Here is a 23,228-nt window from a genome sequence, read left to right as displayed (position 1 = left end):
TATGCAAACCCATATGATCTTTTCATAGATGATGACTTGATTCTCAACTAGCTAGCTAGGGTAGTTGATTATATATATATATATATGTATATCCTTTTCTTTTTGTGTAAGAGATTAATTCTGACAAGAAAGTTACAAAGATAGTTTTTGAAAAAGTAAAAATTACATACGATCAAGATGTTGAATCTAATTATTTTCAATGAGCTGATAAGCTCTTGAAACTAAAAGACTTGTTGAGCCATGCCTTCCATCCACTTCCTTTCTGAGTTATCATCATCTCTGATCTTCCTTCTGTCATGCCCCCTTGCAATTGCTTCTTGCACAGCACAAAGTTCCTCACCTCTTGTGATCCAATTTTCTCCCATGGGTTCAAAACTACAAATAACCCAAAAGGATTAATACTAAATCAGGATTGTTTAACTAATTAATGAAGCATTAAGCTGATCACAAGTATTATATTAATGAGTAATTAACTAGAAAGTTTATAAAAGGGAGTTATGTTTAGCACAGCCAAAATGGAGAGTTGTGTCATTGATAAGAAAACTTGTTCAACTGACATACCTACCAAATTATTTATATACATATATACAATATACAAAGAATTCATTCCAATTGGTCATATTCTATACTAGAGGTTGAGGTTTGATCAATAAAATAAAATTGATCATTGACCCTAATATATAATTAAAAAACTTAATTTGCTCATAAATCATAAACATAAGTAAAATAAAATTAATTTACGAGATTCACGTTAAATTTTTTCCCGTCAATAATCATTATTGTCTCAACGCCGATAACTGAGGTTTCTGTTTTTTATTTTTTATTTTATAATATAGTTTTAATTAATTTTACGTTATTCGCGTAACGTATATAATTAAAATTTAAAAAATAAAATAAAATAAAATAAAATAATACCGTCCGAACCAGTGTTAGCACAGTAGAGAAGGAAGTTGTTTGGGTCGAGACCGAGAACTGGGAGGCGGCCTCCGCGGGCATAGGATTTCAAGGCGGCGTCGATGACAGCGGCAACATCATCATCCTCATTAGCCAAAAACCTTATAGGCCCTACGCTACCAAGAAAATTGACAGTCACCAACAACCTCTTCTTGTCATTCTTCTTCTTCTTCTTCTTCTTCTTCTCATGAGAACTATTCTCCTTCTTCTTCTTATTATTATTCATGATCATCTGCAACATATTTTGTTCACTTCCATTCTTCAACATCTTTATCATCATTCTTTTTCCCTCTCTGATAATTCATACGTTAAAAGCCAAAAACCCCAGATGAATTAAGATGAAAGTGTAGTGCGAAGAGATATAACGTGTACACACACACATATATATATATATATATGTATATATAGAGGAGGTTTAAGGGGCAAGGCCAAGAGGGTAAGTAACCTGCGGGAATGGTTGCAGAAGAAGAGAAGAGCGCGTGAAGAGTACGCGGAAGAATAGCTCTCGGAGACAGAGATTGCATGAAGGAGGAATCAGATGTTTCCACCATTCAAATACTTGATGGGTCTATATATCTCTGTAAGATAAAATGACAGAAAGTAATTTTTTTTTAAAAACAGATCTTCTGGAAGAAGAGATGGAGAATTAGGGTTTTTAAAAGAAAGGAATAGCAGAAGAGAAAGAAGGATAAAATATCAACTGGGTTTTCAGTATCAGTTGATACATATACACACACATATATGTATATATATTATATTTATATATATTGTTTCTCTATATAGTTGGTTTGAGAGTACGGACGTCTCTGATTTCACGGCTGGTCGCAGGCTGAAAGGCAGTTACATACATATATAATGCATTATTTGTTATATTAAATGTGTACAAAACGTATCAATCTGTACTATATAAATATATACATACATATACAATACAATATTTGTTCTTTAAATGACGATTTATAAATAATTTTTTCTTTAAAAAAAATAGTGTTTTAACAAATACTAAAATTCAGCAAGGTGGCACGTACAGATACAAACAGCCGATGAAGCTTTTGACAGGGTAGTACTGGGATGCAATATTTGATGCTAATTACATGAATATATATATATATATATCTAAATAAACATTAATATATAATCTTTCTTGAGGAATATTAATATCTAATTTAATCATTAATGAAAATATTAATTAAGCACTCCATCTTAATTAATAATAATCATTCATTTGCCTTCATAAATAATGTCCAAATTTACCAAGATTATTCATTAATACGATAGGATTAATGCTACCTAATCGAAGTATTATTTAAATTAATGCTACCCAATTTATTAATTTGTGCTGCTAAAAATAATGATTAGTAATTTATAGCTATGGAAATATGTTTGGATCCTGATTACATTTAAATCTCATGTGGGTTAAGTATTTTGCTCGTGTAACACAAGTGCATGCACATGTATCTAAATTATTATTATTATCTTTAGGATAATTGGTAACTATATCATTTTATGTAATTAAGAATCTAAACATACTTGGTTGAAATATCTTGTTATTAAATTCAAAAGCAATTTTAACAGTTAATCTTAAGAATCTTTTAATTATATAAAATGAGTGTTAAATTATTTGATTATATGTAATACCCGGGCCCGAAATTTGGCCCGGGATTAATTTTAAAAAAATAAAAAAATAAAAATAAAAATATATAAATATAATTTTTAAATTTTTATTTAATGTAAAAATTAGAAAAAAAATAGGTGGATGGTGAAATTGAAAATAATTTAAAAAAAAAGTGTGAAAATTTGGATTCGGGGAGTATTTTTGAAAAAAAATTAGAAATTAGGGATCAAAACGTAATTTAAGAAAAATGTGTCATGTAGGACTGTCCAATCAGTATCCCCGATGAACCGGAGTGCGCCGCGTGGCGAAGCACGCTAAGTCGGTGCCATGCAGGAGGCCATGCTGGCAATCCGCTTGCCCGCGATCAAACGGTCTAGATTTGTTCCCGCGCACGTAGACGATCTGGGATCCCTTCCCTCCTCAGGCGCGATCGGACGGTCGTGATTAAACGCGATGAATGGTCTAGATTTATTTCTTCTTTAAAGATGATTGTACGGTCAAGATCAAATCGCGATGAATGATTCAGATTCATTTTCTCTTTAAGCGCGATCGGATAGTCGAGATCAAACGCGATGAACGGTCCAGATTAAAGAGAGACGGATATAAATACATCACTTCACACTGAACGTTAACCCTAACGACCAGCCCTCAGCCAGAGAAGAAGAATCAGTCACCGGAGAAGGGAACTGATCGTCGTCTGCCGCCGCGCCGAAGGCACCTCCGATCGCCAAAAAAGGTAAAAAAAATTTATTCGCTCGAAATTTGATTTTGAACACCTCCATGGCCAAATTGAAGTAAAAGGACCAGCGGATGAGACGAACACTGTGGATAAAGCCTGGTGGTGCTGCCGCAGAAAAAACGAAAAACCTCCTCCGATGAGCCCCTTCCTTATTCCCATTTCGTACAATTTTTTCACCAATGTAATCACCATTCTATTTTTTACAGGTTGACCGAAGAAAAACACTCAACCGCAAAGGTGAGCCGACGGAGCCGCCACACGAGAAAATCCCACCGCTGGAGAGTTTTTGTTTTTCGACTTTTTTCAGCCAACCAAGGCCCCTTAACGTATTTTCTCACATGGATGAGTATAAAATCGGCCGAAAACGTCCAGTCCGAGGCAAATTGCCGTCACGGCCGACGGTGCTATCGTGCCGGAATTCTAAAATTTGTTGAAAAAATATTTTTAACATCGATTTTAGATTTTTTAGGGTATTTCTAAGTATTTGAAGCGTGTTTTAATCTCCGAAATAAAATTCAGAAAACCCGAGGACTACTAGTAGGCATAACTGAAAGTTTAGTGTTTCAGATACCGATTCGAGTAAGAATCATCACTTTATTACCTGTTATGGAATTGAAGTTTAATTATAAATAATACGGAATTTTGCGTAATTTAGAAAACTTCGATAATTAATTACAAGTTATTAATGGAGCAGGAACTGGTTATTTATTACTGTTTGTCATGTTTTAACTGATTGATTAATTTTACAGTTTTAAATGAATAATAATACACCGGAGTTGGTAAGATGATTTAGTTGTATTTTCTTGATGCATATATTGCTTGTTTTGTGTGATTTATAATTAAATTGTAAAATTAAAAATTAAATGTAAATGAAAAATTGTTTGATTTAGTGAATGAATGAACGACAGCCTTACTGGATATCCTGAGAGATGGTGGACGAACCGAATATATAAGGAACCCTACCGTGAACGTTATCTTATACCGGACGGGGTATCGAGATTTGGTATTGTGGTAATCATACCGAACGGGGTATGAGGACAGTCCGTTTCACCCTCATACCAGACGTGGTATTGAACGATGATATTTTTGGCGCTCATATCGAACGGGATATGAGGACGGCTCGTTATACCCTCATACCAGACGAGGTATTGAGGGATAGTATTTTTAGAGCTCATACCGGACGGGGTATGGAGACGGCCGGTTAGTTGACAATATTGATTAAGAATTCACTCGTAGTGGGGACATTCCCATGGACTCCATGTATACTAGTAGGCAAATAAGAAAAGAAAGTTGTTATTTTGGCTAATTGAAAATGAGATTATGATGGTGTTTGTATTATTGAATCTTTAGGTCAGTTTGAAAATCTCGTTACGGTAAGTATGTAATAAATAATTTTATTTATAATAAATGAATTTACTTAAATTAAGAGTTTTATTAGTTTGTTTTATTATTTTTACTAATTTTCATTTCTGTATCGGTGAGTAGTGTGACATTTTTACTGGGTTAGTGTAACTCACTCTTTGATTAACTATTTCAGATCAAGAAAACCAAGATTCAAATCCCGATCCATAAGAGGGTTGTGAATAGGATACCCAGTTGTTTACTTTCCATTTATTTCTTTAATTTTTCGTTTGTTCTTTTAGAAAAGTCATTCACGTAATTCTATTGGATATTTTAAATTATTGTGTAAGGAATGTAAATGCTAATTCTATTATTTCGTTTCTGCATTTTATTTATTATTCTATTTACTTTTAAGTTCCGAATTATCACATTATATGTAATTTTAACATAAAATATATATAAAATATAATTATGTGTAGTTAAATTAAATTGGGTATTCTTTAGTTCATAGAGTACAGCAAAATAAGAAAAACTAAAATTACGAACAACAACATATTTTGTAAATAAGTAATTAAAAATAATTTTAATTTATTAAAAAAAAATTAAATTATTACTAGAAATTAATAGACTCCAATTATAATTATACGCAAACATATAGTATTGAAGATTGATAAACTAAAAACATGTACATGACTTAGATTATTTATTCTATTTGTATTAGTAATATATATATATATATATATATATATATAATTAAAATTTTAGATAAGTGAAGATAGATAAATTCACTAGTATTGAAGAACTTCGAGTCAAATTTTAACAAAATTATTTTATTTTTAAATAATTTTTTTTATAATAATTATATATATATATATATATATATATTTTAAGTGAAGTAGTTTTTATTCTTTATAAAATGGTGTATATAAAACAATTAAGTTGGTAATGATCTCATTTTAAGGTTTCAATTGAATATTAAAAATAATTAAACAAGGGTATTATTGAGGGAGAGGAAGTTATGGTCGGCTTAATTATCTCCTCATATTTTAATTACCACTAATTAAATGTTTAAAAATAATTTTAAATTACGGAAATTATCTCCTCATATATATATATATATATGATTATTTTAATAATTGTTAATATTAAACTCAAAATAAATTTAGAATTGATTTAAAAACTTAATTTAGTTGCATTAAAAACTCATTCAAAACAATCAAACCACAATCTAATGCAATTTGAAATATATGTATACATATATATATATGTATACATTCGTTTGTATACCAAATAGAGCCATATATTCCAAAATGGCTCTGAATTAAAGTGAGTTAATCTTTTCGATAATCAAGGTCGTCATCGGTTTTGGCATCTTATTCTCCTAGCAAATTTGATGCAATTTAGCATGCCATATATATATATATATGTGAATACATCCTCATCTTTATATATATATATATATAATATATATATATATATATATATATTATCACTTAATATATTGATGACATCAACTTTTTTTAGTCAACGGCACAAGTTCATTGGCAATCGGATCTACCCTTTTAAGTTCAATCATTTGGTAGAACTATATTATATAAAAACTTGCTAATTTCAAGGTGTTTAACACTGGAATATAATTACAATTAAATAAGCTGTTTTAATTCTTCAAATATTTTCATAAATAAAAAAATTATTTTCAACCATCCACTTTTTTAATTATCTATACATAACAAGTTTGTTCGTGTTTCGTAAATTTTATTACTTTTTTAAGTAGAGCTGCTCATTTATGCTGAAATACATATAAATATATATGATTTACGTAAGACTTAAATTGTTATTTAAATAAAACTAATCTAATTATACGCTCAAAAGAAAAATAATTTAATTATTTATTTTAGAAGTTAAAATATTTCGTATTTGAGAGAGAAAAAGACAGATCTCGAAACCAGAAGAAGAAAAAAAAAAAAAGAATGATTCAATCAGACGAGACAAATCGAAATTTAATTTATTAGAATGTTGAAGTTTCGGAGAAGTTTCCTGCTCGTAACAAAAGGAGTCAACATGTCTTTTTTTTTTGAATTGGTTCTTCTCCTCTGAATAATAATGGAATACAGGGTTGTATTTTTAATGGCTGGTTTACAAAGTTTATATTATATCGGAGGCACGAATCATGGTGTCAAGGTTTAAATATAAACATGTTGGAAAATAACACAATCTTTATATATGTAGAGATGCCTAGAATCTTTACACTATTTTTATAAATACTTTGAATTTTACTAAAAAATTTATTAATTTATAAATATATTATAATTTTATAATAATCGATTAGTAATATTTGATTTAATTAAATTTAAAATTTAATTCATTAATGTATTAATAAAATTATAACTGATTTTTCATCGTAACAAAGTATAAAAAATTTAAGTGAAACAAATATTTCAATGATTAAATATTTTTAATTAAATAATTACAACGGAATAAAAAATTTAAACTAGTCTTTTTGTCTATATAAAAATATAGGTTACTAATTGGTAACAATGCATAAAATTGATTTGAGTACTAATAGGACAAAATTTAAATGTTGAGACATTCAAGAATTAGTCAACTCTGGAGGCTAAAATATTGAGATACTTTAAAACTATATAAAAATATTCAAAATTTTCTCCTAAAGTATTTTTTTTTCTCAATGGTTAGACGATGCCGTTTATATATAAAGGTTAAACGAGAATGTCTAAGCTAAACCTTGCGACTTCGTTCCTACCGAATACACACACATCTAAGTGTCGAATTTAAATTAATCCGCACTCATTAGCAAATACTGTCCTATGCGTATACAGAGCAACACCTCTTCTGTTGGTATCCATAAGCAAACGATATCATGATGGATTATAAGCAGTATCATTTCCCTGAGAATGAATATTTCAAATAAGCTCTATTACAAAGTTCAATTAATTTAACATAGTAAGAATCATACCTATAAAACATCTAGGATTTTCTATTTTCGCACGCTATTAATTACCTTAGAACACAAAATACTCTGGGAAGCACTTAATTTTATCACTGTTTACACTCAATTAATTTAACAGATTGCAGTCCACATCTAAATCCGTGTCAGGTCGTGTTAATGCAAGTTGTGATGCCAAAATGAAAAAAAATCAGAACCAGATAGGCTTGAGAAATTAAGATGGGAGAGAAGAAAAGAGTAAAGGTAAATTAAACTATCTAATGTTCTATTTATTCAGCGAAAGAAACAAAATAGAAACTAAGCAGAAACTAAGCCAAACAGAAACTTCCATATATCTATTGCTATGATATTACGAAGAAGTCTTCCACTCTTCATTTACTACATTCATATATATATATATATATATAAGTAAAACATGTCTAAAAGACTAAAAGAAATAATAATAAAAGCAATAATGAAAAAGTGCTTCGAGTTTAAAAAGAATAAAAAGAAGATAGTACGCAGCCAACAACCCTTATTTGACTAAAAGACAAAAAAGGCATCAGATTCCACATATAAATTTACGTATAAATATATCAGCCATTCATATTTTTTTAATGCATAAACACGTAGAACTTCACAAAATTAAAACTAATGGTCATTATTTACTTCTCCAATGCACAGGTTAGAAGTGCTTGTCAGTGAAACTGAGGTTTTTAAATTCCTCAGATAAGTTTCATTAGCAACTACACCAGCCAAGACATCACCTTCCACCAAGATGAAGATAGTATACGGCCAACAACCCCTATTTGACTAAAAGACAAAAGGCATCAGATTCCACATATTAATTTACGTATAAATATATACACCATTCCATACTTTTAAATGCATAAACATGTACAAGCTTACAAAATAAAAACTAATGCTCACTAATTCCTTCTCCAAAGGATGCAACAATGAAACAGGTTATAAGTGCTTTTCAGTGAAAATGAGGTTCTTTAGTTCTCTAACAAGTTTCATTAACAACTACACCAGCCAAGACAAACACCTCACACCAAGATGAAGGGCTGGAGATCATTCAAAGTCTTCAACACTTAAGTCTCATCACTTAGATGTTTCTTACAAGCACTTCTCTTACCACACAAGATTTGGATCCTTTATCTTTTCTCATAATCTTAGAGGGAGTTTTCCCCTTTCCAAAATTATGGGATAGCGTATTGGAATAGATATTAGGTTGCCAATGAGAAACTCCAAGTGAAAATTTATACGTGTAAACACTCAATGACTCAAGGCTGCAAGTGTGATAATCATGGTTATAAGTAGTGTAAAAGTTGTCAAAGATGTCGTCGATAAACCACAACAACTAGTGTATCTCAAATATTCTTTTGACAATGTTTTACAACTCCAATTAACTTCCTGAAGCAGTTGTCACCGATAGGGATGTAATTTTCACAAGCACGTTTTGAAAAGAACTTTTCCAATTGTCTGAGTACCAACCTCCAATTCAGCTCGACATACCACTCTCAAACAAATCGTCAGATAAGGTAGTCAACTGGGTAATTCAAATGTACCTCCACTGCTTCACTAGTGACTGCCCTAGCCTTTGGGATGTGTTACTCTCTTGGGCTAATATTGCCACATCACCAGCTTCCTTTTTCCTTTAAGAACTATACCATTTTGGGGAGTATATGGTCGTTTTTCTCCATACATTCTATCTTATCACCTAGGTACTGCCACATTCGAAGCAGTAGACATGAACCCAAAACTCTGACCATGTCTTGCAGGGAGCTGAGAGCTCATCTGTTGCAAGCTCAATCAACCATGGGTGATTTGTGTCCTCTAAGTCCATCCCTATTGCCAACTAACATTAGGCCAACGAGACTTCTCAAGAACTAGCTCCAGGCTGTGATGATCCATTTCCAATCAAAACACAGGAAGGGCAGGTTGCCTACAAATTGCAACTTCAACCAAAGGTCAGGATTTCCCTGGTTTTCCATGTTCTATACCTGAAAGAGTATCATGCCTTCAAGAGTTATAGAGGTAGAGAGCATGCTAATCCCCATCTTCCCATTCAAATAGAATTCTAAAAGATCTTGAGTAAATCTCTTTTCACAAACTCCTGATAAATTTGGAAGAAAGTATTAGAAAAATTGTCTGCAATGTTCTCTATCAGTCCCTAGTTCTCAAGCAACCTTTCTAATCTCCTCTTCCTCAAACAGTCTTTGAATTTAACCCTTGCAACTAAATCAAATTTACCTTTCTCGTTTACTTAAGAGAAAAAGAAACAAAGAAAGAAAAAGAAATTGTACTTCAAGTAAACAAAATAAGTTCCTTTTTATTCATATATACAAAATCTTCTCATAATTTTGCAGCTGTAGACCCTCCCTCCTTATCAGATAACCTTTTTTTTTTTTTTTTTTTGAATAATGCTTATCAGATAAACAATAAATAAGTAGAAGCAATGAGTTAGGCGAAAGTAACTCGTATCAGTTACTCTACAAATGTAATGAAATTAGAACAGGTGACCTGAAGCTACTCCACCACTAACAAGTTATTTTTCATCAATCCCTCGCCAACAGTAGGAAATTCAGGAAATAGCTGCCACTCTCCATCAACTAAAAATTTGATTTCATACCTTCAAAAAGTAGATCAGGTCAGAAAGACTGAAGAAGATGTTATATTTCAGGTCTGAGAACAAATGTTGTGGAGAAACTACTACAAGGATAGTGTATCAAGTATTATGTTCTGAGAAAACCAAATCATGAATTTGTACCTTCCAGGTCTAAGCATCAATGTGGTGGAGAATTTAGTAAAGGAACCAGTATACTCTGGCGATAAGTACTCCCCCTGACTCCAGCCGTCAAATGTGCCCATTACTTGTACACTCTAATGCCTCATGAAGAAACAATAAGTTCCATATATAACTAAGGTAGCATTTGGTGAAATGTAGGAACATAATAAGACAGAAATAAATGTGCTAATATATGAGAAGATCACATATAGGTGTTTCATATACATAAGACTGGCTTAAAAAATCTATTCCCTTAAAATATTTGGTTAGTAGAATGTCAAAAAAATGTACTAAATGTCATTTTCTAAACTTTCCTCTACCTGTATTTCCATAAATAATGGCGAGGATATTAAAAGAAAATAAATGATGAGGATGAACCTAATGGACTTCCTCTTTCTTTGTTAGTGGTCTATCAGTATATTAAATCCAAGTATAAAATGCAACCAAATCATCAGACTATAAACAGAAAGAAAGAACGTATTAATGATTAATTTCATGAAATAACGGAATCATAGTAAAACAAGAAAAGAAAAAAAGAATCCTCCAGCCACAGAGAGAGAGAGAGAGAGAGAGCGGTGAAGTGGTGAGATTTTATCAGCTGCACTGCCTGAAGTTGGAGACTGTGAAAAGAAATATGCTTTTATATGGAGGATAAAAGGATAAAAAGAAAAATTTAAGCGCATTTTGACATGTTAAAGCTTTAAGAGGGTGCTGGTGATTGTTGAAAGAAGTTTCCTCAAAGCACCTAGTGCTTTAAGTTACTTAAAGCAGGAAAACTTTTCATACAAAAAATAAACTTGCTAAGAAATGATTGACAGCAAAAATTAGCAGTTTTAATAAACGTGCTTTAATTTTATGATGATAGCAAGAGAAAAGTTAAGCACATTGGTTAGATAAAAGAAAAAAAGAACTCGAAAGTTAGAAATGTGGTGCTTATTTTCAACTTCTTAAAATCACTTTTACAAACCTAACAACCACATTGTGTTTTATGTTACCAAACAGTGAGTTACAGTAGAGTGCATAAGACTGCTTACAAGTAGTAAATAAGCAATTCCAAGAATCCTCTTAAGTTCATAACAAGAACTAAAACAGATTTCTCCCAGCAAAAAAGGGAACAAAGTTGCTATCTAAATTTCATAATTTTGTTTTGTTTTAACAGTCACGTTTCTACCACCAATATCATAGAAAGGATTTCTTCATTTTTATTTATTTATTTATTTATTAATTTCCTAAGTGAGAAAATAAATATTCATCTTATTGTCCTAGCATGAACTTGATTATCTAATGGTTTCCTGTCTAGCCTTAATCTATTTCTCTTGAAAGCTTCATGAAACTGTTGCTGTCACTAACAAACCTTGCCGTGTAGGGCAAAAAGATAATAACAATGGTTGAATTAGACCTTTAACCTTGCAGGCATCTACTTCTCTTATGGAAGTATTGAAAGATTCTTCCTTACATCTCAACAGGATGGAGAAAGAATCAACACTATAATCTTAAAACTTAAAAGGTGAAATGCTTCTTTTTGATAGCACTTGACTAACTTTTAAGAGGTTTGAACCAAAGAGCTCCATTTTCTCATAATTCATTAAAAGCTTGATTCCTTTGTTTAAAGTTTGAACTTTGGAGTTTGATTGTTATTAGGGAACCCAGCGAATGGTTGCCACCAGTTTAGCTCTTAGACAAATCACAACTTTTTTCACTGATATTTTAGTCCCAGCAGCAACTCTTTAGCTCATACAGAAGTTTCCACAAAAAACTCAAACAAGTTCTTGAGATTTGGAATGTGACTAAAACTAATGAATCTAGAGATACAGCAATCAATTGATTTGCGGTCAAGCGCAATAAGAAACATTGGTTAAAACACACTAGTTTCATGATGAAGCAAATTCTGAGGTATTTTTAAATATTCCTGAATGTTTACCTCTGCCATGCCACACCAGATTACTGAGACCTCCTTGGATTGTGCAGCATCTACATCCTTAATCTGTTCCTTTAACTTCTCTTGTACAGCTTTAAAATTAAACAATATGAAGAACAGGAGAAGTTGTTAGAAATTCAATAAAGAACACAAAATAGTGTTTAGTTACTAAATGAAAGCATCAGAATATGTTTCAGAGGTAAGTTAACTGAAACAGACAATACAGATTTTCTTAGTTATCTACTTCCCTTCTTCTTCTCTTATAAGTAGAAGTAGGCCAGGTGCTTCATAAGTGCAACCCCTAGCCTGTTTTGCTTTTCTCAACCTCAGCCTTCCAAAACAACGCTATTTTGGTTCGTTTCACTTTCTGCCCAACTTGAGATTCTTTTCATTTTCTCATCTTCAATTGCAGGCTGGACATGTTTTTTCCTATTTGCATGTTGAACGGTTTGTTCTCTTCTCCTGGTTGCCACTATATGTCAAACAGGTGCTTTCTCTCCACTACACGTTCTGAAACTTTTTAACAGGTTAGCATAGTCTCTCCACCACTTCTCCGTGCTCAGCAGGTGCTGTTATGCTTCTCCTTCATCTGCTAGGTGTTCTCTTATCCTTTTCCTTAATTTCATGGTCATCAACTTTCTCCATTCTCTAACCATCATCATCAATATCTTTGATCTTTTTCCCTTCATTTACAGCATTTTAACCTCATATCTAAAACTCCTTGCATTAGATCTAAATACAATTTTCTCTTCCAAATAAACAATATTGAGAATAAATCCATCTGATTCTGCAAAGGAAACTAACACCACTTATATAGGAGGAAGAAGTAGTTCTCAAAAGAAAACATGGAAACTTGATAATACCTTCTAACCGGGAGAGAAGGTGAGATTGGATGTATCTTCCATTGATCTTCCTTGAACCTTCTGGAATGCCAGACTGAGCTATTTCTTCTGCCAATGTGACCAAAGCCTATTCATTTAAAGAAGAATTAAAGAGCAATGTACCATAATTATAGACCCAAAGATACAATATCACCATTAAGTACATGAGCAAAAGCTTAAGTTCAGGCGAAGTGGAACTCCATGGATAATAAGAGGCTACTGAATGGACAACTTGAAGTAACAAATAAAAATGATGCTCACCCTCCAATAGCAATTATAGGTCCAAAACCTACTTCAAGTGATTAAAATTGGATAATGATTTCTCTCAGGCCAAATAAGCAAAGTCGATGATGATGAGCTCTTGTGCAGCTAGAGTGACAGAAAAAAAAAAAGGTAAACTCTGGCATTCCTAGAGCCAAACAAGCCATGCTATCCCTCCAGAAACATTGGCTAATTGACTGTGGTGCTTGCACTTCAGTAGTATTTTGTCTAATTATTTGATAAGTAATACTTTGAGAAAATTTTCACAATACTTTGTCCTGTTGTGAGATCTGATGATCATAGGCTGGTGATTTCAATGATGTAACAGTTCAGACAACTCCCTCACTTGTCTTCCGCGGTTAAATATTTTCTTAATCATTTGAAAGATACCTACTTTTGAGGGGTCACCATCAAGAAGAAAGAAATGATGTACTAGTTAAGAGATTTTGACAATTTTCCAGGCCAGTTTATGATTGGATTGATATATGATAATATTGGTTTCGGTGATAAATAAGAATAAAAATCTATGCTTTTTCACTCACAAAAAGAAATCAAAGAGGAAACCAACGGATGAGGAAATAATTAGAAGATAAGCCAACAGACCTGAAGTTCAAGTTCCACGACTGCAAGTTCACTTTTGAAGTTGATTAATGCATCCTCCTTTGCAAGCAGCTGAATATAACCAATATTAGAAAAGGAGGTTATTCTAAAAAGGAATCCTGGAAAAGAATGAGTCGCACAAACTGTTTCTGTTTTGTGCTACAGATGCCAAGTCTCCCTTCACTGCAGACAATTAGCTAATCTTGCATCACATTGTTTCTTAAGTTTGATTGTTGGATACTTATTTCAGCATACGCATAGCAAGATATGACAGTAGTCAATCTGATAAGTAACCCAATCCCACTCTGACGGCCAAACATAAGAGAAATGGATATTGGAAAAGAAAGATTAGAACATCTCAATCCTCCAATAAGATTGTCCTACATCAAGAGCCCTCTGATATGACATCTTGCATAGATGAACACAAAATGTCCATTGTAAACTTTTAGGTAATACTATAATCTTCATATGAATAGAATACAGAGATTTTCCTAAATAATTACCCATTTCTACCTGTATTAATTTCGATTTAAAATCCTTGGGCTATTGAAATACATTTGTATTAGATTGTCCTTTCTTTTCCGTGTTTAGTCATAGATGTTATAGGTAAATGAACAGAAAAGAATAATGCTTTAAAATTTTTTGCCTACACAGCTATTATCATACAAACAGAGACATTGAGCATAAGGAACCAGTAACCTTAACAAGTATAACATAATGGTATTTGTGAATTATATCATTCACGTACAAAGACTAGTTATAGAAAATACACAGAAGTATGGAAATGTATAAACCTGTCGCTTGAGGAAGCGATTTTGTTGATTGGCTTCACTGAGCTTTTTAGTGAGCTTTGATCTTTCTGAATCAGTCAGCAGCAACTTCAACTGTTGGAGGTAAACATAAATAAGTAAATCTTGAAATCTTCCATTTAACATGCAAAGCATGTAACTTAAATCCAACTTAATTCACTTACTACGGATATGGTTCAGACCAATTCTATTCTTGTTCAATTCCTAGATCTTCATTGCTTAATGTGTAAAATTAGTCATAATTTGCACATTTAATGCATAGTTAAACAAACTTCATTCTTGTTTTCAATTCTACAACCATGAAATTTATCTTTCCACCTTCCAACCAAGGAATCACATAGACACTTAATTTGAATTGGTCATATAATTGACTTAGAATTAGATTGCTATTTTTATCTAAATTTCTATTATATTTTATCAGAACCCCAATAATTGCGAAAGAAATTCCAATTAGTTAGATTAGTCTGCCGTAGAAGGCTGTTTTATTCCGCACTTGGCATGTTTTCTGCAAATTTGGTTATAACTGACTTATAGTCCGTGGTAGATTCAGGTTGAATGCCAGCTGTAGCCATTTATTATACTGCACCAGCTAGTAGTAGTATAAATAACCCAACGTTTGTAAGAAGATGATATCAGAAAATATCTAGTGAAATTTTCCCTATCTATAACATGATTCTCCTCCTCCTTCCTACTTGCAATGATAGTATAACTAGCAATATTCAAAGCTAACCTCATCACTGCTTAATGGTTGAGCAGGAGAATTTGTGGGTGAATCATTAGATGTTTGTCCCTCATCTCTCAAATAATCTTCTGGCTGTCCTGTTGAAGATTCTTCCAAACTAACAGGCAAGGAATATGTCCTCCAAGGAATATGGCTTACGGTATCCTCCTTGAACAAAGCCACATGATAATGAGCAAGCTTTTGGCACCTTATTTTCGTATTCAAAGCAGCCACATTTAGTGAGAGATTGCGAATATTCCTCTGCTCTAATGTTCTTAGGTACCATAAAAATGATGGTGTTTGTTTATCAAGACAACACCTGTCAAAATAATACAGCGACTAATAAGAACAACAGCTAAATGCAAAAATTTATAATACTTCTTACCACTAAAAGAAAATAAGACTACAATAAAGAGAGAGTTTTCAAAAAAGGGAGAAGGAAAAAGAAAACATGCCAGAAAGTAACTTATTTTCTGAAACAACAGAAAGATCAGCTGAGACTTATAAGCTTGCTTCATACTGAAGCAAACATTGAATTAGAAAGTTGAACCACAAATACTTGAATTTATGTGTTAATTGCATTTGTGTGGTGGAAAGTTAATCTACCAAAAACATAAATAAATAAAAGTGACATCACAAACAAAATTCTATATGGCAATATGAATAAAATACTTATGCACTCTATGTTGATGTTCTAATTACTTCTACAAGACAATTGATCTGCACAAACAACATAAAGTGGCCAAATCAACAAAAATATAGCCTGTTGATTTTGTTAACGTTAGGGCACAGTTTTGATCTTTTCGAAATTGTAGACTAAACACGTCGTCCATGAATGCACATATAGGTTTCCAGAATAGAATGCAATTGGTTTCTCCACCTAACTTAAGTAGGCATTCACAATCTACATATAAACAATTATAAACGCTTCTTACCCCATAACACCTCTCTCCATGTTTGACAACCCTCTGTAGAAAAAGAGAAACAAAATTACAATTTTCCTTAAGCTTCATCCATCAGTGAAAGAGAGATTTCAGACTTCCAACCAAAAGTAATAAGTGCATAATTACTGAAATAATTAGGTCAGCGCAAATCCTAAATGCAACCGAGTTCAGTTCTAATATCTACATTCTAAAAATGCAGTCATCTAATCAAACATGCAACTCGATACAGTCATGAAAAACGCATATATGATATCAAACTTCTGCACACAGATACTTCTCCTAATTACTGAAATAATTAGGTCGGTGCAAATCCTAAATGCAATCGAGTTCAGTTCTAATTCCTACAGTCTAAAAGTGCAGTCATCTAATCAAACAAGCAACTCGATACCGTCATGAACAAACGCATATATGATATCAAACTTCTGCACACAGATATTTTTCCTAATTGTGGAAAATTTCTCCTAATTACTTTAAATAATTAGGTCGGCGCAAATCCTAAATGCAATCGAGCTCAGTTCTAATATCTACAGTCTAAAAATGAAGTCATCTAATCGAACAAGCAACTCGATACAGTCATGAACAACGCATATATGATATCAAACTTCTGCACACAGATATTTCTCTTAATTGTAGACACTTCTCCTAATTACTGAAATAATTAGGTCGGCGCAAATCCTAAATGCAATCGAGCTCAGTTCTAATATATACAGTCTAAAAATGCAGTCATCTAATCAAACAAGCAACTCGATTCAGTCACGAACAACGCATATATGATATCAAACTTCTGCGCACAGATGTTTCTCCTAATCGTAGTTGAACTTTGCCGGAGAAACGTTTACCTGAAAATTTTTGAATTGTCGGAGATAAGTATTCGAATAAGAGAGAAATCATTGTGGTTCAATAATTTATAATTATAGGTGGGAAGGGGGAGATGAGTGAGTGACTGACTCAGCGAGTGTGTGGCAGGAAAGCGTGCTGAGTTGTTCGCCTTGACACGTGGTTTTATAACAAGCTGACACGTGGAACAACGAGATGGGAGACGCAGGTTTATTCGACTTCGGGGAGAGATAGTAGCACGTGCTGGATATCTAATGATCGGGCCGTGGGGCAACGGGCTCCACATCCTCCAGTGAGTATGGTCCAATAAAATCACTATCCGGCCCTTTGGTTCTAAGACGTGAGCCCAAGCAAGTCCCAGTCATTTTTTGCAATATATACACACACACACACAAACACTATCTCCTGTTATGCACAAATTATAATTTTAAAATTAAATATACAATATATAAATTATATTAATTAAATTAAATTTTATTTTTATATTTAAATTTTTTGAATAAATTAAAACAATTCAATTATTTAATTATTTTCACACTAGAAATGAGAAAATTCCAGGAAACTTCCGAGTGTTCATGCATTTCCGTCACATTTAACGTGCACGGATCTCCTGAAAGCCAACATCAGGCTTCCCATGTGCTCTGTCCGTAAGCTACCCGGCAATCCGTTAAACCACTTCACGCAGAACCTTCTACTTGCTCACTTTTGCTTACTTTTTATTTATTTATTTTCTTAATAAAATGTACTATAAATCCACACCATAGCAAAAAATAAAATTGATTCCCCATATATATATATAAATAGATATAAATTATGAATATCTAATTATAATATTTTATTATAAAAAACTATATTAAAAGCACTTGAATGTGTATTTTTTTAGTTTAAAATTATAAAATATTTAATATAATAATATTATTATTTTTAGTATAATTGCATTCTACGCGATATCTTTTTAATATTCAGTTGAGTTCTAGTTCCCCCTATCCCCGAGCATACATAATCTTATTCCGTAAGAAATCAAATTTATTATTTATAATTGAAAAATTTATTATGAATTATAAATTATCGATCCGAAATGTCTGTTTCAATAGAATTAAGAAATTAATTTATTAATATATTAATTAAATTACAGTAATAAAATTATAGTAAGTATTAAATTTATCTGATTATAATATATACTATTAAATTAAAAAATTATATATAACATGCTTTTAAACTCTAAAAGGAGAGACTTACCATGTTACAAATTTGTGGTCTCCATTTCGCTCGTGACGCGGGCAATTACAAATAAACCCGGCAGAACGTGGATCTCATAGTCAAAGTCTTGTCTTCTAGTGGAATGTTGTTGGTGACTAGAAGATCTTAATTCTAGTTATTGTTTGATTATAAACAAAACTATATAAATAAATAAATAATTTAATTAATTAATTAATTTATATTCTTTACCTTTGTTTCGATTAGGAGTATAAAATATTCTTTTTATCGTTTCTACATTGTTAGAAATTAAAAAAAAAAAGTCAACCCAAAATGTTAATGGGTTATTTTTGAATTATTTTTTGTTAAAAGTATCTTATAAGTTAATTTGATTATATATATAAATTTAATTTCTTTAAAAAAATTACTACATGTTATTTATTTTTTTATTTTTACCTATTAATTTATTTTTTAATAAAAAATACAAATACTTATATATTTTTTTTATTTACCCATTAAGTAAATATAATTAATTCTTTGCATTTAATTTCGATGTAACAATTATATTTCGATTCATTATTTTTTTTTCGGGAGTTTCATAATTGAATATTAAACCCATTTCATATGATGGAAATTGCGGGTGTATTGGGTGCTGCTCCGCAATGCGTTATTCATAGTGCTATCGTAAAAAATATTTTATTCGATGTATTTCAAGAATTTTATCTATTAACTAAAAATTTTTTAACTTATAAAATAATTAAATTAAAAATGTTTAATTTTGCAAATAGAAAAGTTTCGAGGACGAATTTGATAAAACTTGAAAAAACAAAGTACCTACGAAAAAAAAAAAAAAAAAGAGAAAAAGAAAAATCAAATGGGTGAGTCAACTAGAGTCGGCGAAAACGCTCCTGCGCGTTCCCACCACGCGCGGCGTCGCACGTAATATGAAATCCGAGGGCTGCCGGCGAAATTGACCCCCTTACGAAATATAGGTAAAGAATTTTATATTTATTATTAAATAAATTATTTTAAATTACATTTTATTTTAATTAATATTTAATATTTTTTTACTTAAATTTAATTACTTATTTGAATATTTAATTATAAAATTTAAACAATATTTTATCTGCTTCGAATACGAAAATAATATGAATTTATATTTTTTACTAACAGAGGTTATTTTTTTTGTAAAAAAAAATCTACGTGCTTAAATTTTTTAAATTTTATGCAGAATTTTGTATTTTGTATTTAGAAAAGTTTGACATTTATTATCTTCAAAAAATAATTTTGAACAATAAAAATTTTATTTTTTAAAGTATATTACACTATTGGTTTAAAATATAATAACTATATTATAATTTTTTAAATTAATAAATATAGTTGTAATTACATAAAAAATCTAAGGACTGAATTGTAATTTAATCCCTATAATTTATTTACATTTTTTACTCTTTATCTTTTTACGCTGCCTATTTTTCAAGTTCTTAAAATTACACGTCAATAAATAATTAAATATATATTTTTCTAGTTACCAACTTACCCATACCGAGTCAAAAATCTAAAGTAATTAATAAATAAGAATATTTAAAGAGAAAAATATATTTATAAGGACTGAAAAATTGACTGGTGGATTTGGACAGTATCCTCTCCTTTATAAGGCGGCAGCGACAGGGTCGTTCTTCAGACAACTGACCCCGCCGAGCAATTACCTAACCCAATCCCAGCACCAAAAAATCTTATTTCCTAGTCTTCAAGGTCTGCTTGCTTCCGATCATTGACTCAATTTTGGTTGTATCCATGGAGAATTTATTGGGTCTGCTTAGAGTTCATGTGTTGCGAGGGGTAAACCTTGCTATCAGAGACGTCAACAGCAGCGATCCTTATGTTGTTATCAAGATGGGAAGACAGGTAAATTAATTTAACCTTTATTGATTTTCATTTCTGGGTTTTTCCGATTCTGGATTTTCCTGATTCTGGGTTCTGGGCATTGAGCTGTTGGTAATGAGAATTGGGATTTCATCTGGGTTTTCAATCGGTTGTTGTTTGGTGATATGGTGGGATATTGTTCTCTTTTAAGCGGATATAAACCTCTGGTTTGTTTAAGTCAACTTCATGTTTTCTCGGTATCCAAACACGAAAAATTTCCAGGAAAAGAGTTATGGTGTTTTGTCAAAATCATACAATGTTGTTTTCTCTGTTTTCTTTGGTTCCACTGTTCCCCTTTTTTCCTTTCTGGGTTTTGAATTGGGTTCTTTTCAGGTTTTGATTCAGTTGTTACGAAAATTTCTCTGTCCCCCTTGTTATTTAACTCCATAATTCGGTGATCATGGTCGATCAGCTTTCTTTTTCCTTTATGTAAACGTGTATATACAGAGATACACACATATAAGTTGTCTCCTTTATGTGGTTCTCTGTGTGCATATTAGATGGTTTGACAATTGTATTATTATGCTTATTTGGATGTTAATATCTTCACTGATTTTTTATGTATGCATAACCATATACGGAAAAGAAAAACCAGGATATACATATTTTGAAATTCTGGTTGCTTATGTTAGATTGCGTTTGGTTGATTTCTCATTTTCTGGGAACCAAATCCCATGTCTAACATTGAGACATGATTAGAAAATGCTTTGTTGTTATGATGAACTGTAAACCCAACTTTGAATCCTTTTATGTGGAAATTTAAATCGATAAATTTATGTTTAAAAGAGAGCTTATCAGTTAATACTTGGTTCTCATTAAAACTTTACAAAAGATCAAGTTTTAATATTTCTTTTGGATAAGAGAAGATGTAGGTACAGGTAATCAAACTCATGATTAACCATGAGGTTGGCTGTCTGTTTCATTCATCAAGTACCAGTGAACTGACAACTTGCTTAAAGGGTGAGATATGGGCCAAGTGATAATTAAAGCCTTCTTCCAATACTAATCAGTTTTCTCAACTGTTTTATCCCCACTCGCGACAGCAAAGAAAATTGATAAGGAAGAAAAGTCTTTGGTTTTTGATAGTTGCTTGTCTTCATTTTGTAAGCTACCACATGCTGCGTTATCTGATAAGCCAAGCATGAGTCTCTAATTGTTTGTTTTGTGCTATACAGAGAGGACTGTTTATTGTGGTTGAAATATCTCTGACTATAAGAAGTTTCCTAGAGTATCTTTATCTAAAAACTCACTTGAACAATAAGGAATTGGCTATTTTAACCGAATACTTGTACTTTGTTGTGCAGAAGCTGAAAACTCGTGTGGTGAGGAACAACATCAATCCTGAGTGGAATGACGACTTAACTCTTTCCATTTTAGACGCAAGTCTTCCAGTTAAGCTTGTAAGTATTACAGTTCTCAGAATTCACCATCTCTATTGAATGCTAAGCTGGGATAGTTGCATCTGCTGCCAATTTACATAGAAATTATGGGTTTCATTCGTAGGACACGTTATCTTTAGAAGATAGCGAAAGATCTGATTTGTTCCACTAGGTTGTTGTTTATCCTTTTCCTTCACAAATGGGCAACTTTCATTTTGAAGGCAAGATTTTAAGAAAGTGTCCAATACTAGAGGTTTAAAAATTTTTATGTCCACCTTGTTCTGGGTGTGCTGGAGTTGGTTTATACTTAATAATCCAGTAAGGGAATTAAATGTTGAGTGCATATGCAATTAAATTATTTTCGTTAAGAACATCAAAGTACTCTAAATGAATCAGAATAAATAAAAATCAGTTACTTTTAATTTAGATGATGACAAAAGGATGTGGAGTCGAACGAGTCATGAGATATCCCGCATCTTCTAAAGCAGAATATTAACCAGACATATATCTCTATGCTTCTTTTTCGAGGATTTCTGATGAGGTGTTTATTGTGTGAATGAATGCAGACAGTGTATGACAGAGATTTTTTCTCTTTTGACGACAAGATGGGAGATGCCGAATTTGAGATTGGCTCCTTTCTGGAAGCTGTGAAAATGCACCTGGGAAACATGCCTAGTGGCACCATAATCAGGACAATTCAGCCCAGCAGGGAAAACTGCCTAGCTGAAGAGAGCAGGATTATTTGGAGCAATGGCAAGGTTGTCCAGAACATGTTTCTCCGGCTTCGGAATGTGGAGAGGGGTGAAATCGAACTCCAGCTGGAATGGATCGATATCCCTGGCTCCAGGGGCTTGTAGATGTTATTTCTACAAATCCTGCATTGTACACCGCCTTCTTTTTCGGTTAAATTTTATTTTAGCCCGCTTTTGTTGATAGAGGCGAGAGCACAATGAGAATACTACCGATGTCTATATCCTAAGATGCTATAAAGTGTGATTTCTGTTTAAACTCATTTTAGTGCTTCCATAATCAGATAGCTACCTTTTCTATCTTCGATGTTTTTGCAATTATCTCGCTTCGGGTTCCTTTCTTCGTTGATTAACTAAATCTCTGTTGAAGCAAATCCAAACCTTTTATCGATTTCTTTTGAAGATTTCAAATTACACTAGAGAACAATGAAAATTTTGAGTTTTCATAATAAATTTCAATTGGAATTAAAATAATTCATATAAAGTTTCAATAATTTTTATAATATTTTTAATTTATTAATTTAGTTTTATTTAAAATTGTATATGAATTTAAGTTTTATTATCTTTCACGTGGAATTTTATTTTTTTTCTAATTGAAGTATGCATATACCATATGCCTTTC

General features: G+C 31.9%; 3 protein-coding genes across 8 annotated transcripts; 1 reads left to right on the top strand and 2 right to left on the bottom strand.

Annotated features, from left to right (window-relative positions):
- On the bottom strand, nucleotides 1–1,686 carry LOC110809738 (uncharacterized). Of its 3 annotated transcripts, XM_088212767.1 has the most exons (3): nucleotides 1,400–1,682; nucleotides 916–1,247; nucleotides 1–375 (listed from the first exon to the last, which is right to left on the bottom strand). In XM_088212767.1, the coding sequence occupies exons 2-3, from the start codon at nucleotides 1,232–1,234 to the stop codon at nucleotides 197–199; spliced, it is 498 nt and encodes a 165-aa protein (XP_088068893.1). In that variant the 5' UTR covers nucleotides 1,235–1,247; nucleotides 1,400–1,682; the 3' UTR covers nucleotides 1–196. The 3 variants fall into 3 exon arrangements, with proteins under 3 accessions (XP_088068893.1, XP_088068899.1, XP_088068897.1); XM_088212773.1 differs by having other exon boundaries at nucleotides 967–1,686; XM_088212771.1 differs by having other exon boundaries at nucleotides 925–1,685.
- Nucleotides 1,687–9,908: 8,222 nt separating this feature from the next.
- Nucleotides 9,909–17,652, bottom strand: LOC110809783 (PROTEIN TARGETING TO STARCH (PTST)). Of its 4 annotated transcripts, none has more exons than XR_015816833.1 (9): nucleotides 17,358–17,652; nucleotides 16,510–16,542; nucleotides 15,584–15,893; nucleotides 14,839–14,928; nucleotides 14,048–14,116; nucleotides 13,166–13,271; nucleotides 12,306–12,394; nucleotides 10,367–10,486; nucleotides 9,909–10,228 (listed from the first exon to the last, which is right to left on the bottom strand). XR_015816833.1 is itself a non-coding variant. In XM_022035707.2 (9 exons), the coding sequence occupies exons 1-9, from the start codon at nucleotides 17,639–17,641 to the stop codon at nucleotides 10,126–10,128; spliced, it is 1,197 nt and encodes a 398-aa protein (XP_021891399.2). In that variant the 5' UTR covers nucleotides 17,642–17,652; the 3' UTR covers nucleotides 9,909–10,125. The 4 variants fall into 4 exon arrangements, 3 of the variants coding, with proteins under 3 accessions (XP_021891399.2, XP_088068885.1, XP_088068888.1); XM_022035707.2 differs by having other exon boundaries at nucleotides 10,367–10,479; XM_088212759.1 differs by lacking the exon at nucleotides 16,510–16,542 and having other exon boundaries at nucleotides 10,367–10,479.
- Nucleotides 17,653–20,180: 2,528 nt separating this feature from the next.
- Nucleotides 20,181–22,906, top strand: LOC110809737 (protein C2-DOMAIN ABA-RELATED 1-like). The gene is made up of 3 exons (XM_088212766.1): nucleotides 20,181–20,460; nucleotides 21,783–21,878; nucleotides 22,424–22,906. Exons 1-3 carry the CDS (start codon nucleotides 20,350–20,352, stop codon nucleotides 22,712–22,714), a joined length of 498 nt encoding a protein of 165 aa, XP_088068892.1. The 5' UTR covers nucleotides 20,181–20,349; the 3' UTR covers nucleotides 22,715–22,906.
- Nucleotides 22,907–23,228: the final 322 nt, after the last annotated feature.

The sequence above is a fragment of the Carica papaya genome, chromosome 1, assembly GCF_054855325.1.
Source record: "Carica papaya isolate Zhongbai chromosome 1, ASM5485532v1, whole genome shotgun sequence".
NCBI lineage: Eukaryota > Viridiplantae > Streptophyta > Magnoliopsida > Brassicales > Caricaceae > Carica > Carica papaya.
Note: the sequence above shows the minus strand (reverse complement) of the source record. Positions and strands in the feature narration are given on the sequence as shown.